Source organism: Nicotiana sylvestris, chromosome 12 (assembly GCF_000393655.2).
Source record: "Nicotiana sylvestris chromosome 12, ASM39365v2, whole genome shotgun sequence".
In the NCBI taxonomy this organism is placed as follows: Eukaryota; Viridiplantae; Streptophyta; class Magnoliopsida; order Solanales; family Solanaceae; genus Nicotiana; species Nicotiana sylvestris.
The window spans coordinates 132,538,391-132,553,421 of record NC_091068.1 but is presented as its reverse complement, the minus strand read 5'-3'; the positions used below and the strand labels follow the sequence as shown (position 1 = coordinate 132,553,421).

The window sequence follows — 15,031 nt, the reverse complement described above, 5'->3', positions numbered from 1 at the left end:
AAAACCATTTTAACTTCACAAAAATATATTAATTACTCTATAACCATTATTTAACACATAGACAAAAACATCAATCACACAGTGAAACATTTAAAATAGAACCAATGCGTATTTTTTGCGATTTTATTTAAATTATCTCTTAAATGCATAATTAAATCCTATATGCATGCAATATGTATTTTACTTTATTTTTTGATTTATTTTGACAAAAATAAACATTTACGGACATAACACAAACATTTAACACCACGCCAAATTCAAAAATTACACAGTAAAAGAAATTTATTTTATTTTTTGATTTATTTTGGAGTAGTTTTTCGTAAGGCAAAAATTACGTGCTCACAGCCATGATACTTCCGGAGCATGGACACATGGAAAACCGGATGAACTGTTGATAAACTAGGTGGCAATGCGAGCTTGTAAGCCACCTCACCCACTTTCTGAAGAGTATCAAAAGGCCTGATATACCTAGGGTGCAACTTGCCCTTTTTTCCGAACCTTATCACACCCTTCATGGTTGATACCCAGAGCAACACTCTCTCTCCGACCATGAATGCAACATCACGAACTTTATGGTCGGCATAACTTTTCTACCTGGACCGGCTGTGCGAAGTCGATCCTGGATAATCTTAACCTTATCTAAAGCATCCTAGACCAAATCTGTACTCAACAACCGAGCTTCCCCCGACTCAAACCATCCAACTGACTATCGACACCACGTACCGTATAATGCCTCATACGAATCCATATGAATGCTCGACTGGTAGTTGTTGTTGTAGGTAAACTTCGCAAGTGACAAGAAATGATCCCAAGAACCTCCAAAGTCAATAACATAGGCTTGGAGCATATCCTCCAAAATCTGAATTGTATGCTCGAACTGTCCAGGATGAAATGTTGTGCTCAACTCGACCCGGGTACCTAACTCACACTGTACTGCTCTCCAAAAATGTGAGGTAAACTGCGTACCTCGACCAAAAATGATAGACACGGGCATACTATGGAGACGGACGATCTCACGAGTATAAATCTCTACCAACCACTCCGAAGAATAGGAAAACTGCCACAGGAATGAAATGCGCTAACTTGGTCAGCCTATCTGTAATAGCCCATACCGCATCGAACTTCCTCTGAGTCTGTGGGAGTCTAACAACGAAGTTCATAGTGATACGCTCCCACTTCCACTCAGGAATCTCTATCTTCTGAAGCAAACCACCAGGTCTCTGATGCTCATACTTTACCTGCTGACAATTTAAACAACGAGCTACATATGCAACAATATCCTTTTTCATCCTCCTCCACCAATAATGCTGCTGCAAGTCCTAATACATCTTGGCGACACCCGGATAGATAGAATACTGGGAACTATAAGCCTCCTCAAGAATCAACTCACGAAGTCCATCCACATTAAGCCCATAAATACGACTCAGCATCCTCAAAACTCCATCATCTCCAACAGTAACCTGATTGGAATCACCATGCCGAACTGTGTCCCTAAGGTCAAGCAAATGAGAGTCATCATATTGCCGCTCTCTGATGCGCTCAAACAATGAATACCGAGCAATTGTACAAGCTAGAACATGACTGGGCTCAGAAACATCCAACCTCACGAACTGATTGGCCAAATCATGAACATCTAATGCAAGTGGTCTCTCACCGAGTGGAATGTACGCAAGGCTGCCCATACCCACTAACTTCCTACTCAAGGCATCGGCCACCACATTGGCCTTCTCAGGATGATACAAGATAGTGATATTATAGTCTTTCAATAGCTCCAACCACCTCTTCTGCCTCAAATTGAGTTTCTTTTGTTTAAATAAATACTGCAGGCTCCGATGATCTGTGAAAACCTCACACGAGATGCCATAAAGATAGTGCCTCCAAATCTTTAATGCATGAACAATGATTGTTAGCTCTAAGTCATGAACAAGGTAATTCTTCTCATGAACCTTCAACTGTCGTGACGCATATGCAATCATCCTGCTATACTGCATCAATACTGCACCAAGTCCAATACAAAATGCATCAGAATATATCGTATAAGATCCTGAACCTGTGGGCAAGACCAATACTGGCAATGTAGTCAAAGCAGTCTTGAGCTTCTGGAAGCTCGCCTCACACTCGTCCGACCATTTGAATGGGGCACCCTTCTGGGTCAACCTGGTCAATAGGGCAGCTATAGATGAGAACCCCTCCACAAATCAATGGTAATAACCTTCCAAACCCAAGAAACTCCGGATCTCTGTAGCTGAAGTGGGTCTAGGCCAGTTCTGAACTGCCTCAATATTCTTAGGATCCATTTGAATGTCGTCTGCTGATACAACGTGCCCCAAGAAGGCGAGTCCAACCAAAACTCGAATTTTGAAAACTTAGCATATAATTGGCTATCTCTTAGAGTCTAAATTTCAATCCGAAGATGTTGCTCATGCTCCTCTCAACTGCGGGGGTAGATAGAGATATCATTAATAAATACAATCACAAAGGAATTCAGATAGGGCTTGAACATCTGGTTCATCAAATCCATAAATGTTGTTGGGGAGTTTGTTAGCCCAAATGACATCACTAGAAACTCATAATGCCCATACCGAGTCCGAAAAGCTGTCTTATGGACATCAGACGCCCTAATCCTCAACTTATGGTAGCTAAACCTTAGATCAGTCTTCAAAAACACCTTGGCACCCTAAAGTTGATCAAATAAGTTATCAATCATCGGCAATGGATACTTGTTCTTGATGGTGACTTTGTTCAACTGTCTTCAATCTATGCACATCCTCATCGATCCATCTTTCTTTATCACAAACTACACGGGTGCACCATAGGGCGAGACACTAGGTCTAATAAAGCCCTTATCAAGCAAATCTTGAAATCGTTCCTTCAATTCTTTCAACTCTGGCGGGGCCATACGGTATGGCAGAATAGAAATGGGCTAAGTTCCCAAATCCAAGTTAATATCCCTGTCGGGTGGAATCCCCGGCAGGTCTGCAAGAAACACCTTTGGAAACTCGAGAACAACTGGTACCGAATCCATGGAAGGAACCTCCGTACTAGAATCGCGGACATAAGCCAAATAAGCTAGACACGCCTTCCCGACAATATGCTGAGCATTTACATAAGAGATAACCATGTTGGTAAAATGGCCAGAAGTCCCTCTCCATTCTAATCGAGGCAACCCCGGCAAGGCTAAAGTCACCATCATGGCATGACAATCCAATATAGTATGATAAGGTAATAACCAATCCATACCCAAGATAACATCAAAATCTACCATATCAAAAAGTAGAAGATCTACACTAGTCTCAAGACTCCCAATGGTAACCACACACGAATGATAAACATGATCTACAATAATAGCATCTCCCACAGGTGTGGACACATACATAGGAGCACTCAAAGAATCACGAGGCACAACCAAAAATGAAAAAAAATAGGATGACACATAGGAATAAGTAGAACCCAGATCAAATAGATTTGAAGCATCTCTACTGCAAACTGAAATAGTACATGCGATAACAGTGTCAGATGACTCAACCTCAAGCCTGGCTGGAAAAGCATAGCATCGGGGCTAGGCCCTACCACTTCGAACTACATCTCTAGGATGGCCCCTAGTTGTCTGGCCTCTACCTCTAGCGGCCTGACATCCACCTCTAATGGTCTGACCTCCCCCTCTAGCTGTCTGACCCTTATCTCTAGTTGGTTGGAAGGGCGGTGAAGCACCCGGTGCTGGGTCCATGTTACGAGAACCCTGATGCTATGAACTGCTCGATGCTTGAGGGAAAAACCTAGCAATGTGCCTCGGATCACCACAAGTATAACAGGACCTCGGCTGCTATGACTGCTGACCCTAAAACTGACCCTGTCGACCTGGGTAACCAACCTAAAAGCTCTGGAGCGGAGTTGAACTAATAGGAGCTGGTGGTGCACTGTAGGCTAGCTCATCGGAATAAGGCATATGAGGGCCACGACCACCTGAAGCACCATGGGATGCTTGGAGTGCTGAATGAAAACGGCCTGGGGGATGGCCTCTACCAATAGTAGCCCTGCCTTCAGATAAGGCACCACTGAATCCACCGGAATGACGAGGCCTCTTGTCAGACCTTGACCTCCCCCTATGATAGAACCATCTCGACTCGCCTGGCGACATTAGCAGTCGTCTAAAAAGAAATCTCACTCATGCTCTCCTTGGCCATCTGCAACTTGATAGGCTGAGCAAGTCCCTCAATAAACCCCCTCACCCTCTCTCTCTCTCTCTGTCTCTTTCTCTCTCTCTCTCTCTCTCTCTCTCTCTCTCTCTCTCTCTCTCTCTCTCTCTCTCTCTCTATAGGAAGCATAAGAATAGCATGACAGGTAAAATCCACAAAATGGGTCTCATACAAGGTGGCTGACATACTACCCTGGTAGAGATGCTCGAACTGCCTACAATAATCCTCCATGATAGGAAGGAACTTTTCAATAAATATCTGAGAGAATTGGTCCAAAATAAGAGCAAGTGACACAGGTGGTCTGGTCAACACAAAATCCTTCCACCATCTCTTGGCGGGAGCCATCATCTAAAATACAGCAAAATAGACCCCATTGGTCTCCACTATCCCCATGTTCCATAGTACCTCATAGTAGCGGTCAAGATAACCCTGTGGGTCCTCAGAAGGTGTACCACTGAAGTGAATTGGAAAGAGATTGGTTAACTTGTCCAATCTCAATAAGCTCTTAGAAGACATAGCTGGTCCATCACTGGCTTATGCCTCAACAACCGGATGAACTACTCCAACTGGCTAGGCTGCTGGAGTCTGATACTAGGGAGCCATCTACTTCGAAGTGTGAGTAGCAGGAGTCTGTGCTCCTCCCCCAGCCTGAGAGACGGCTGATGCCATAGGGAATGTACCGGCCTGAACCACACTCTCCATAAGACCCACCAAACGGACCAAAGTGTCCTAAAATACTGGGGTGGTGATGAACCCCTCCGGGACTTGAGTTGGTTCAACAGGCACAGCCTAAGCTAGAACCTCCTCATCAAACTCCACCTGAGGCTCCATTGCTGGTGCTGCTGCTCGAGCTCTGGGCTGAGCTCTGCCCCTACCTCGGCCTTTAGCACGACCTCGACCTCGACCTCTGCCCCTCATAGGAGCTGCCACTAGGGTCTCTAGTTGTTGCTTAGCTAAAGATGCAGTACGTGTTCTTACCATGTGCGAGAGAACGGTAGTAGAAGAGTTCAATTAGTAGTGAGAGAACAAAATCGCACGGCAGAGAAGAATAGAAGTGAAATTTGTTCCTAAACTTCATAGCCTCTGGAATATAAGTACAAATGTCTCTGTACCGATCCTCCAATCTGTACTATGCCTTCTCGTGAATTGTGAGACCTAGGAAATGATAAGTAGGGATTTTGACCACTTATTTTCTCTTTTTTACTTGCATTTTAGCTCAAAAATGCTTAAAGGTATTCCCAAAAACTAACAAAATGTGTTTACTTGTAGGAATATTGGGAAATGAGCCAAAGAAGTCAAACTCAACTCATGAAAGAGTTAAAAGTGAGCAAGAACCAAAACCGGGCAAAAAGAGAAGTAGTGCGGACTGCACAATTCTAGTGCGGCAGCATAAGGGAGATTCAGAGAAGAGTGTTTTGGCCAGCTCAGGGAATGCACACCGCACTAAAATTGTCCGGCCGCAGGAGATCAAGTGCGATCACATCTATTATCATGAGGTCCACAGGATTGAAGATTCAGAGAATTGGAAAGTAAAGGAGTGAGGACCGCAGTACTTTTGTGCGGCCGCATAATCCTAAGTGGTCGCACCCACTTTTATGCGGACCGCAAAAGCTTGAAGATTCCAAGCCCAAAATCCCAAAACTGCGGACTACAGCACTTTGGTGCGACCGCAGAAGACCATTGTGCGGAATGCACCAGAATTATGCGGCCACACAACCTTCGTAGGGGAATTTTTGTTAGATATTTTCAGCTTAGTATAAATAGAATTTTTTGTCATTTTTAGGTTAAGTTTAGTTTGCACACCTGAGCCATTTTGTTTTATTTCTTTGAGTAATTTTGTACTAGATTGACTTATTAACATTAGATTTTTTTTTTGTTTAATAAATGATTATGCATTCTATCTTAATTTCTTCTTGTAATTCTTCATTTTTCATGAGTATCTAAATCTTTAGCTAGAGTTGTGGCTCAACCCTTCCCTTTGCTCCAATAAACTTAGATGATAATGAAGCTCTAGATGATGGGAGAGGGGGCGATACTGTAATGCTAGGGTTGGAAAGATCAAGGAGGCCGGAGATATAGGAGGATAGATTTGTCAGCGCCAATGCATTTGCCAAGTTTAGGGAAAGGTAGCCATAGAGGTCGCTCACTCTTAAGCAACAATTCTTGACGAAAGATTTGAACAAGCACAACCCCAACGTCCTTAGGCAACTCGAGGAGCAGAAAGGTTAGAAATGGTTCACCAACACTGTTCTAGATGCAAATGAGTACCTAGTCAAGGAATTCTACGCGAATGTTGCTCACATCAAAAAGGGTACTAAGGTGACCAAAGTGTGGAATCTGAAAATCCACTTTGAATCCGTTGCACTGAACAAATATGTGGGGTTTGAAGAAGTGGAGATAGTGCAGTATTTGGAAAAGCTAGCCATGGGTGATGCAGCTCGTCCGTGGTTGGCTGAGATTGTAGCAATCCCAGGGTCCACCTCCATGGCTCACAGTAGAGGTTCCAATTTTCCGAGCCACCTAAACTTTGAAGTAAAAGGGTGGCAAACATTCGTGTGTAGCCGCATTGACCTATGTCTCAATGAAAACATGTTCCCACTTCCTCGTACAGTCTTGGTGGCTTCAATTATGGGAGGGTATCCGATAAATGTTGGTGCCATCATGTCCACCAACATCATTTTAGTTGTCTATAAGGATTATAGATCTTATCCGTACCCGAACTTCCTCACTGAATACTTCAAGAATCAAGGGGTGGAGTCCAAGCATTATGATACAGGCATGAAGGCTAAGAGGCCTTTCTCCTGGTACCACTTTTAGGGAGCTGACAACCCTAAATTCAAGGGAAAAGATACTACCTTCACTGGCCAGTCTGAAAAGCCAGCAATAGTGGTTACTGATTCAGCTGTCCGGCCTTCCACAACAGCCGGTACTTCCACTAGGACAGCAACCATGCCACCATCTTCATCTACCGAACCTTATGCTTCTATTCGACTATCAGTACCATTGCTAATGTCGGCTTCATCTACATATCCTCACATTGCGCTGTGAGTCTACTAGACATTGGTAAGTCTCAACAACTGGATATAGGAAGCTACTACAAATCTGACTGTTATCCGTGTTGTTGCAGCACAGTCCTCAACCCTAACTACCCCAGCAAAGCCACATGTACCTCCATTAGTGGAGGAAATATTAAAGAAGATTCTGGAAAACCAGAAGACCATTACGGATACTCTAGTAGTGCATGGGAAGGTCATTGCAGACTTGATCAAACAGGTCAGAAAGATGATGAAGTATCAAGCATCAAAGAGGTCAGTAGAAAAGTTGACAAAGGAGGTCGAGAAGATTGCATCTACTAGAGATTTGCCATTGGACCTGCTCATGGAGATAGCACCAGCAGCAGCACAGACAGCACCAGAGGCAACAGCCGGCTAGTCTGAGGAGTCGGTTGCCACTTCCCACACTATTGAGGAGATGATTCGGATGCTCAACAACCCAGTTGACCCTAATCTTGGTGATGATGAGATACAACTTGAGGCTGAGGTTGCTGACCACATAGGGAGTTCTCTTAACTCTCTACCCTTTCCCTGTTCTTATTTTTTTTAAGCATTAGGGACAATGCTTATTTTCATTTGAGGGGTGGTCTATTTTGACTATTTGACATTTGGGTTGTAATAACTCGGATACTATTTTGTCTTTCATATTTATTTTCCATTGGTATGTATATATTTTCCCCATTTGATGTAGATATTCATTTTCCTTATGTATATATTCATTTGACTTCGGGTTGCATATTTATTTATCTCGCTTTCTGTAGTTTATTTCATAGTTTCTTTAGTTTGCTTTTCCTTAATAATATAGCTTCTTATTTGCTTTAGTAGCTTTCTTTTAATTTGCTAGCTTCGTTTTACTTTTTGAGTGAACAATAAGCCTTTGGTTTTCCTAATGCCACGGTTCTTTCCAAAGGTGAATTATGTGTGAACTGAATGGTTCTTCCCAACGATGGATGGCATGACAACCTTCTTAAGGGATTGAGTCTGTTTTCTTTTATGTTTTGGTAAATATAGTAGTAATTAATAAAAGGGGTTTCAAGCATGTTTCACTTGGTACCAACACATTTACCTATGATCGTATGGTTAAAAATAAGTTGTTGGCAGAAAAGAGCTCTAGTTGTGACTCTTTTGACTCTTGTGTTTACTTAAGCAGTCATCGAGTGGTTCAAATCGAGCCATTTGTGATTCTCAATCTTATCTAGGGTTGTTATGGACCGTCAACTCTGTTCTCTTTAGCAATCCAGAAGCGTGAGAGGTGAGATGTTTTAGTTGCAAGTCCAAGTACTCATGCTAATGGTTTAGAACTTGCCCCGAATGTTTGTCTGGGCGAAATTCTAAGTGTACCTTGGCTTGAGAAATGATCGTAGGCTCTCGTTGATCCAATTTGAAATTTGAAATCTTCCATATCCTACCAATATGATATCTCTAGCCAACCCCTTTGAGCCGAAGCCTTTTTTCTTTCAATAACCACGTTACAAGCCTTTATCCATTTTGCAATGACCCTCTCTTGGCCCCCAATCTTTCCTTAGCATTCTAAGTAAACAATTGACAAAACGTAAGTTTGGGGAGAGACGAGGAGTTTGAAGTGATATAAGGTACAAAGAAGAGAAAAAAAATGAAGAAAAGGGGAGGCAAAGAAAAGAAAGAAAGAACAAAAAGAAAATTTCCAAAAAAGTGAATAAAGTGAAGAGTTGAAGGGAATCCAAAAGAAAATAAGGAGAAAAGGCTGAAGTAAATAGAAAAGGAGAAAAATGAATATCATGCTCAAGAAAGAGTGACGTTACGTCTCTCTAGTTCCCCCGAGGAAGAAGAAAATGACTCAAAGAGTCGAGAAAGTATGAGCTGAAAAGAGAAAATGGAGTGCTTAAGGAAAGTTGAAGCCATTCTATTCCAACAAGTCCTACCTTGATCCACAAAGCCTTCATTACATCTTGTAAAAGCCCTACATGATTTCAGGTTGAGTGAACTTACATTAGTGGTGATTTACATGAGGGGCAAGCGTATGGTACTTAAAGCGGGACTTGTGACATTCTTTTGAGAGATATGAGCGAACTTTTCACAATCCTTGCTTCGAATGTTGCATTCTAAAGCGAGATTGGCTAATGGAGAGTAGAGGAGGAAGAGTTTGGGATCCACAATGACCTAAATGAAAGAACGGGCTTCCTTGATTAATAGAGTCAACTCTTGATTCTCTAGAGTCACACTAGAACTATGGTACTCAAAAAGTCATACCATGGTGTTGTTGATAATTCATATGTGTTGTGGGTAATTGTTGGTCCCAATTGATGTGTAATTGATTCACCTTCGGCGGCTGAAATATCCTTTTTTCTAGTGAAGGTGGGAATTGCTATTTGCTTGAGGACAAGCAAATGCTTAAGTTTGGGGGAGTTGATAAGTAGGGATTTTGACCGCTTATTTGCTCTTTTTTACTTACGTTTTAGCTCAAAAATTCTTAAAGGCATTCCCAAAAACTAACGAAATGTGCTTACTTGCAGAAATATTAAGAAATGAGCAAAAGAAATCAAAATCAACTCATGAAGGAGTCAAAAGTGAGCAAGAACCAAAACCGGGCAAAAAAGGCAGCAGTGCGGACCTTACAATTCTAGTGCGACCGCAGAAGTGAGATTCAGAGAAGAGTGTTTTGGCCAGCTCAGGGACTGCGGAGAGCACCAAAATTGTGTGACCGCAGGAGATCAAGTGCGGCCATATCCATTATTATGTGGTCCACAGAATTGAAGATTCAGAGAGCTAGAAAGTAAAGTAGTGCAGACCGCAGCACTTTTGTGCGGCCGAATAATCCTAAGTGTGGTCGCACCCACTTTTATGCGGACCGCAGAAGCCTAAAGATTCCAACCCCAAATTTCCAAGACTGCGGACCGCAGCACTTCTGTGCGGCCGCAGAAGCCCATTGTGTGGACCGCACCAGAATTATGCAACCGCACAACCTTCGCAGGGGCATTTTTGTTAGATATTTTCAGCTTAGTATAAATAGAACTTTTTGTCATTTTTAGGTTAAGTTTAGTTTGCAGAGGTGCATTTGAGCCGTTTTCTTTACTTCTTTGAGTAATTTTGTACTAGATTGACTTATTAACATTAGATTTTCTTTGTTTAATTAATGATTATGCATTCTATCTTAATTTCTTCTTGTATTTCTTCATTTTTCATGAGTAGCTAAATATTTATCTAGGGTAGTGGCTCAACTCTAGTGTGGATACTTAATGGGTATTTAATTTTAGGGTTTGTTTGTGATTGGGTTAGTGATATTTAGCCTTGTTTATGCTTAAATCCTAGAATTAATGGTTGCAAACATTGATTCATGCCTATTTGACCTAGTTTTTGCTTGAGAAAGAGAGACTGGGTTTAGGAAAACTTGGCTAACAAGGAATTGGGGTAAACTCAAGAAATTGATAGCCCCAATTAAAGGGTCAAATCTAGACATAGTAAGACCCGACTTGAGCATACATCAGTTGATTTGTGCAATACCCATTTAGGATTGAGAAAGTCAAATTGGGCAAAATCACTCAAACTACCGACATGTATAGAGTGAGTAATTGCGCGTGATTGTTATACCACGATCCCGAACAATCAAACGTGCCCTATAGTTTACAACCCGTTAGGTAGCCACCTAGGTGTAAGTTACGACCCTAGATTCCTTTATCATTTGAAAAACAACCAAAACCAAAAATATTGTTTTATAATTTATTAATTGCAATCATTAGCTAAAAGTAGAATTAGAAACAATCAATGAATATATGGAAGTTCAATCTAAGGCACATCATACATTTACTCTAGTTATATACCTAATCCACATTCTAACTCCATGTGGATTCGATCCTGACTCGTGTTGGGTTTATTATTGCTTCGACCGCCTTACTACCTAATTGTGGTGTGATATTGGGCAATATCAAAAAACCTAGTGCTCTGACACCAACTTGTCACGACCTAGAACTTCCACCTTCGGAACTGTGATGGCGCCTAACATTTCACTTGCTAGGCAAGCCAACGTTAGAGAACCGTTAAGTCAATTATTATTCAAACTCAATAGATAAAGTCAATTAATCCAAAATGAAATAAAACCGTGTACAGATAACATAATTACTCATAATATCTACTACAAATCGGATATGGAGTCACAACTCACGAGATTCTTAGATTTTCTACAAAAGGAGTCTGAAAGAAATACAATTGCTCTGAATGAAAAGAAATAGTAAAATATGAAAATAGAAGGGGACTCCAAGGTCTGTAGACGCCAACAGATCTACCTCGAGTCTCCGATAAGCAAGTCCAGCTGCTACGCCTCATGAACATCTAGGGACAGTACCAAAATCTGCACTAGAAGTGCAGAGTATAGTATGAGTACAACTAACCCCATGTACTAATAAGTGTCGAGCCTAACCTCGACGAAGTAGTGACTATGCTATAACGAGACACCTATATGATAAACCTGTGTAGATAACAGTATATGTACAAGATAACGTCAAATAAAAGCTAAACGTGGACTATTGGAAGGGGACATGCTAAAGGGGATACATGATACGAGAGATATAACGGAAATGATAACCAAAACAGTCAATATGCCTTTAACCAGTAAAAATAATTAAGCACAATGAAGTAAATTGCACGACATCACCCTTCGTGCAACTCTCAACCTCACAATAAAACAATGATATTACATGGCATCACCCTTCGTGTTTTTGCTCTTACTCACAATGTAAATCAATAGATACGGCACGACATCATCCTTCGTACATTAACTCTCATAATATAGCACAGCATCACCCTTCGTGCATTAACACTCACAATATGGTACGACATCACCCTTCGTGCATTAACACTCACAATATGGCACAGCATCATCATTCGTGCTTTAACACTCTCCCTTACTACATAACAACGAACAAGTAATAATATGGAGATAGGATCAACAAGTCTTACATCAACAATGGGTCCACAATACCAATCTCAACTTTGGAATCAATACTCAATTATCACGAAAGCCCATAAACACGGTAGAAACTATCAATTTAACAAATAACTAGTCTAAGCATGGATAACATGATCAAAGAAAGCAATAATCGGAAAGAACAAGTCCCACCTGCATGCTATAACCCGACAATGACGCATAAGTACTCGTCACCTCACATATACGTTGTACCCAACATCTAAACATGCAGCAAATAGACAAATAAGTCCTAATCCCTCAAGTCAAGGTTAACCACGACACTTACCTCGCTCCAAAGGATCAATTCAATGCTCAACCACGGCTTTTCCTTTCAAACAATCCTCTGAACCAATAAAATCTAGCAAATTACCAACCAAGCGATTCGAATTAAGCCTTAGGCACTACCCACAATTGCAAAGAATTCAATTTAGGTCAGTATTGAAAAAGTCAACTCCCGGACCTACTTGGTCCAAACCCAAAATTCGGACCAAAACTCAATTACTCATTCACCCCCGAGCACGGTTATGTAATTTATTTTGGAATCCAACCTCATTTTAAGGTCTAAATCCCCATTTTACAAAAATCTCTAATTCTACCCAAACCCCCAATTTTCACCATGAAAACACAAGATTTTTGGTTGAAATCTTAGGAAATGTAGTGAAAGATTGAAAGAAACTAGTTAGAATCACTTATCAATGATTTGGGGAAGAACAGTTCTTTGAAAAATCGCCTCTAGGGTTTCTAAGTTTGAAATTTTAAGAGAATGAATAAAAATCTCATCTAACTTCTATTTTGATCAGTTGTTGATGTCGCATTTACGACCTGGGGTTCGCAAATACGAACCCTGCAAATGCGAAGAAACCATCGTAAATGTGAAGTCCTTCCCATCTGTACTACCATCGCAAATGTGATGAAATATTTGCAAATGCAAACTGGACCTGAGCGCAAATGCGACCCACTGATCGCAAATGTTAAGTGACTCCCCTAGTCCCCATCGCAAAAGCGAAAACCTGGTCACAATTGCGCAATTGGGTCTCTTCGCAAATGCGAAGATTATGATTGCAAATGCGAACCTGACAGGTATGTTGCCATATCGCAAATGCGAGGCGAGACCTTGCAATTGCGAGGTCTGAGACCTGCATCAGAAACTGAAGAACACCAGCAATGTTTCTAAGTCCAAATTCACTTCATAGCCTATCCGAAACTCACCCGAGCCCTCGGGGCTCCAAATCAAACATGCACACAAGTTTGAAACGAACTTGCTCGCACGATCAAATCACCAAAATAACACCTAGAACTATGAATCGGACACCAAAATCAAATGAAATTTTTAAGAAACTTTAGAATTGTTATATTAACAACCGGACGTCCGAATCACGTCAAACCAACTCCGATCTTCACCAAATTTGATAGACAAGTCATAAATATAGTATTGGACTTATACCGAGTTCCAGAACTAAAATACGGACCCGATATCCAAAAGTCAAATATTGCCTTAACATTTCAAAGTCATTAAGCTTTTTAACTTTCAAATTTTAACAAAGTGCGATAACTCGGGCTAGGGACTTCCGAATTCGATTCTGGGCATACGCCCCAAGTCCCAAATCATGATACGGAGCCACCGGGACCGTCAAAACATGAATCCGGGTCCGTTTGCTCAAAACGTTGACCAAAGTCAACTCATATGGATTTTAAGGCAAAAATTTTATATTTTCTCAGTTTTAACATAAAAACTTTCCGGAAAAATACGTGGACTATGCATGCAAATCGAGGAGGGTTAATACGAGATATTTAAGGCTTCAAAGTGCAAAATTAGGTTCTAAAACATAAGATGACATGTCGGGTCATCACACTTTCTTTCTACTTTTATAAGGAATTCTCTTTTTTTCTATAAACTTCAATATTGTCCGAGTAAAAATAAAATAAAAAATCCACAACTAAAAATATTTTTGGGACCTCAAAATTTAGGGGCCTTAAGTAAAGGCTTTACTAGCCTCCCATTTGAGCCGCCTCAGTATTACACTAACAACTTTTGTGTGGGAAAAATTATCAATATTTAACGTAACCATACTGCACTGCTCAAGAATTTATGTTTTCTAATTCATTGACAATACAAGAAAACTTCTACACACTAAATATAATTAATTTGACCTACTAACTAGATTGATTAACATCCTTTATAGGTTACCTACCATGTTAGCGTAGACGCTTATGCATAGATGACTTTTAAGTTACTAATTGCACAAATATTTGTATATAGTGTTAGTGAATAAAATTTCAAACTCTTATCTTAATTGATCTATTGGCTTATCGCAATTTCAACTCATTAGGGTCCAAGCCTCAACGTGACCTCAAAGAAAACTGAAAAGTGATAACTCCTCAAGGGAATCACCAGTATTTTATTGAGCATTTGAATACCACAAGAATACAACTTAGGGTATTCTCCAAAACGTTTGTGATTTTAGGTCAAGGCAAATTACAATTTCATGTTTGGTGATTGCAATTGAAGTTTCACCCCTTAATGATATTTCGAACCATTTTCCAAAAATTGTATGCATATGCATAGATAGATATAATGTTAATGTTATAAATTTAACTATACTCAATAATTTTGACTCAAACTTTTCTGTCATCGCTCATGCGACTTTCTTTCATTCCTCTCATGCATTAAAGTTTATGTTTTACAGCGACAGATAGTTCTCTTTTACTTTTGACTCAGCAACACAATGCCACATGATATCTCTTGAAATATAGAGCTTAAACTGTGTTTCTCAAAATTAAAAATGAAATAAAATTAAGAATATGTTAAATAACATCGTTCAGGTCAACTGTGAATAGAATAA

The 15,031-nt window shown here is 40.6% G+C and overlaps 1 protein-coding gene across 1 annotated transcript; it reads right to left on the bottom strand.

Annotated features, from left to right (window-relative positions):
* Positions 1-1,319: 1,319 nt before the first annotated feature.
* LOC138883763 (uncharacterized) lies at positions 1,320-2,297 on the bottom strand. The gene is made up of 3 exons (XM_070164474.1): positions 2,213-2,297; positions 1,848-2,050; positions 1,320-1,610 (listed from the first exon to the last, which is right to left on the bottom strand). Exons 1-3 carry the CDS (start codon positions 2,295-2,297, stop codon positions 1,320-1,322), a joined length of 579 nt encoding a protein of 192 aa, XP_070020575.1.
* Between the last annotated feature and the right edge of the window lie 12,734 nt (positions 2,298-15,031).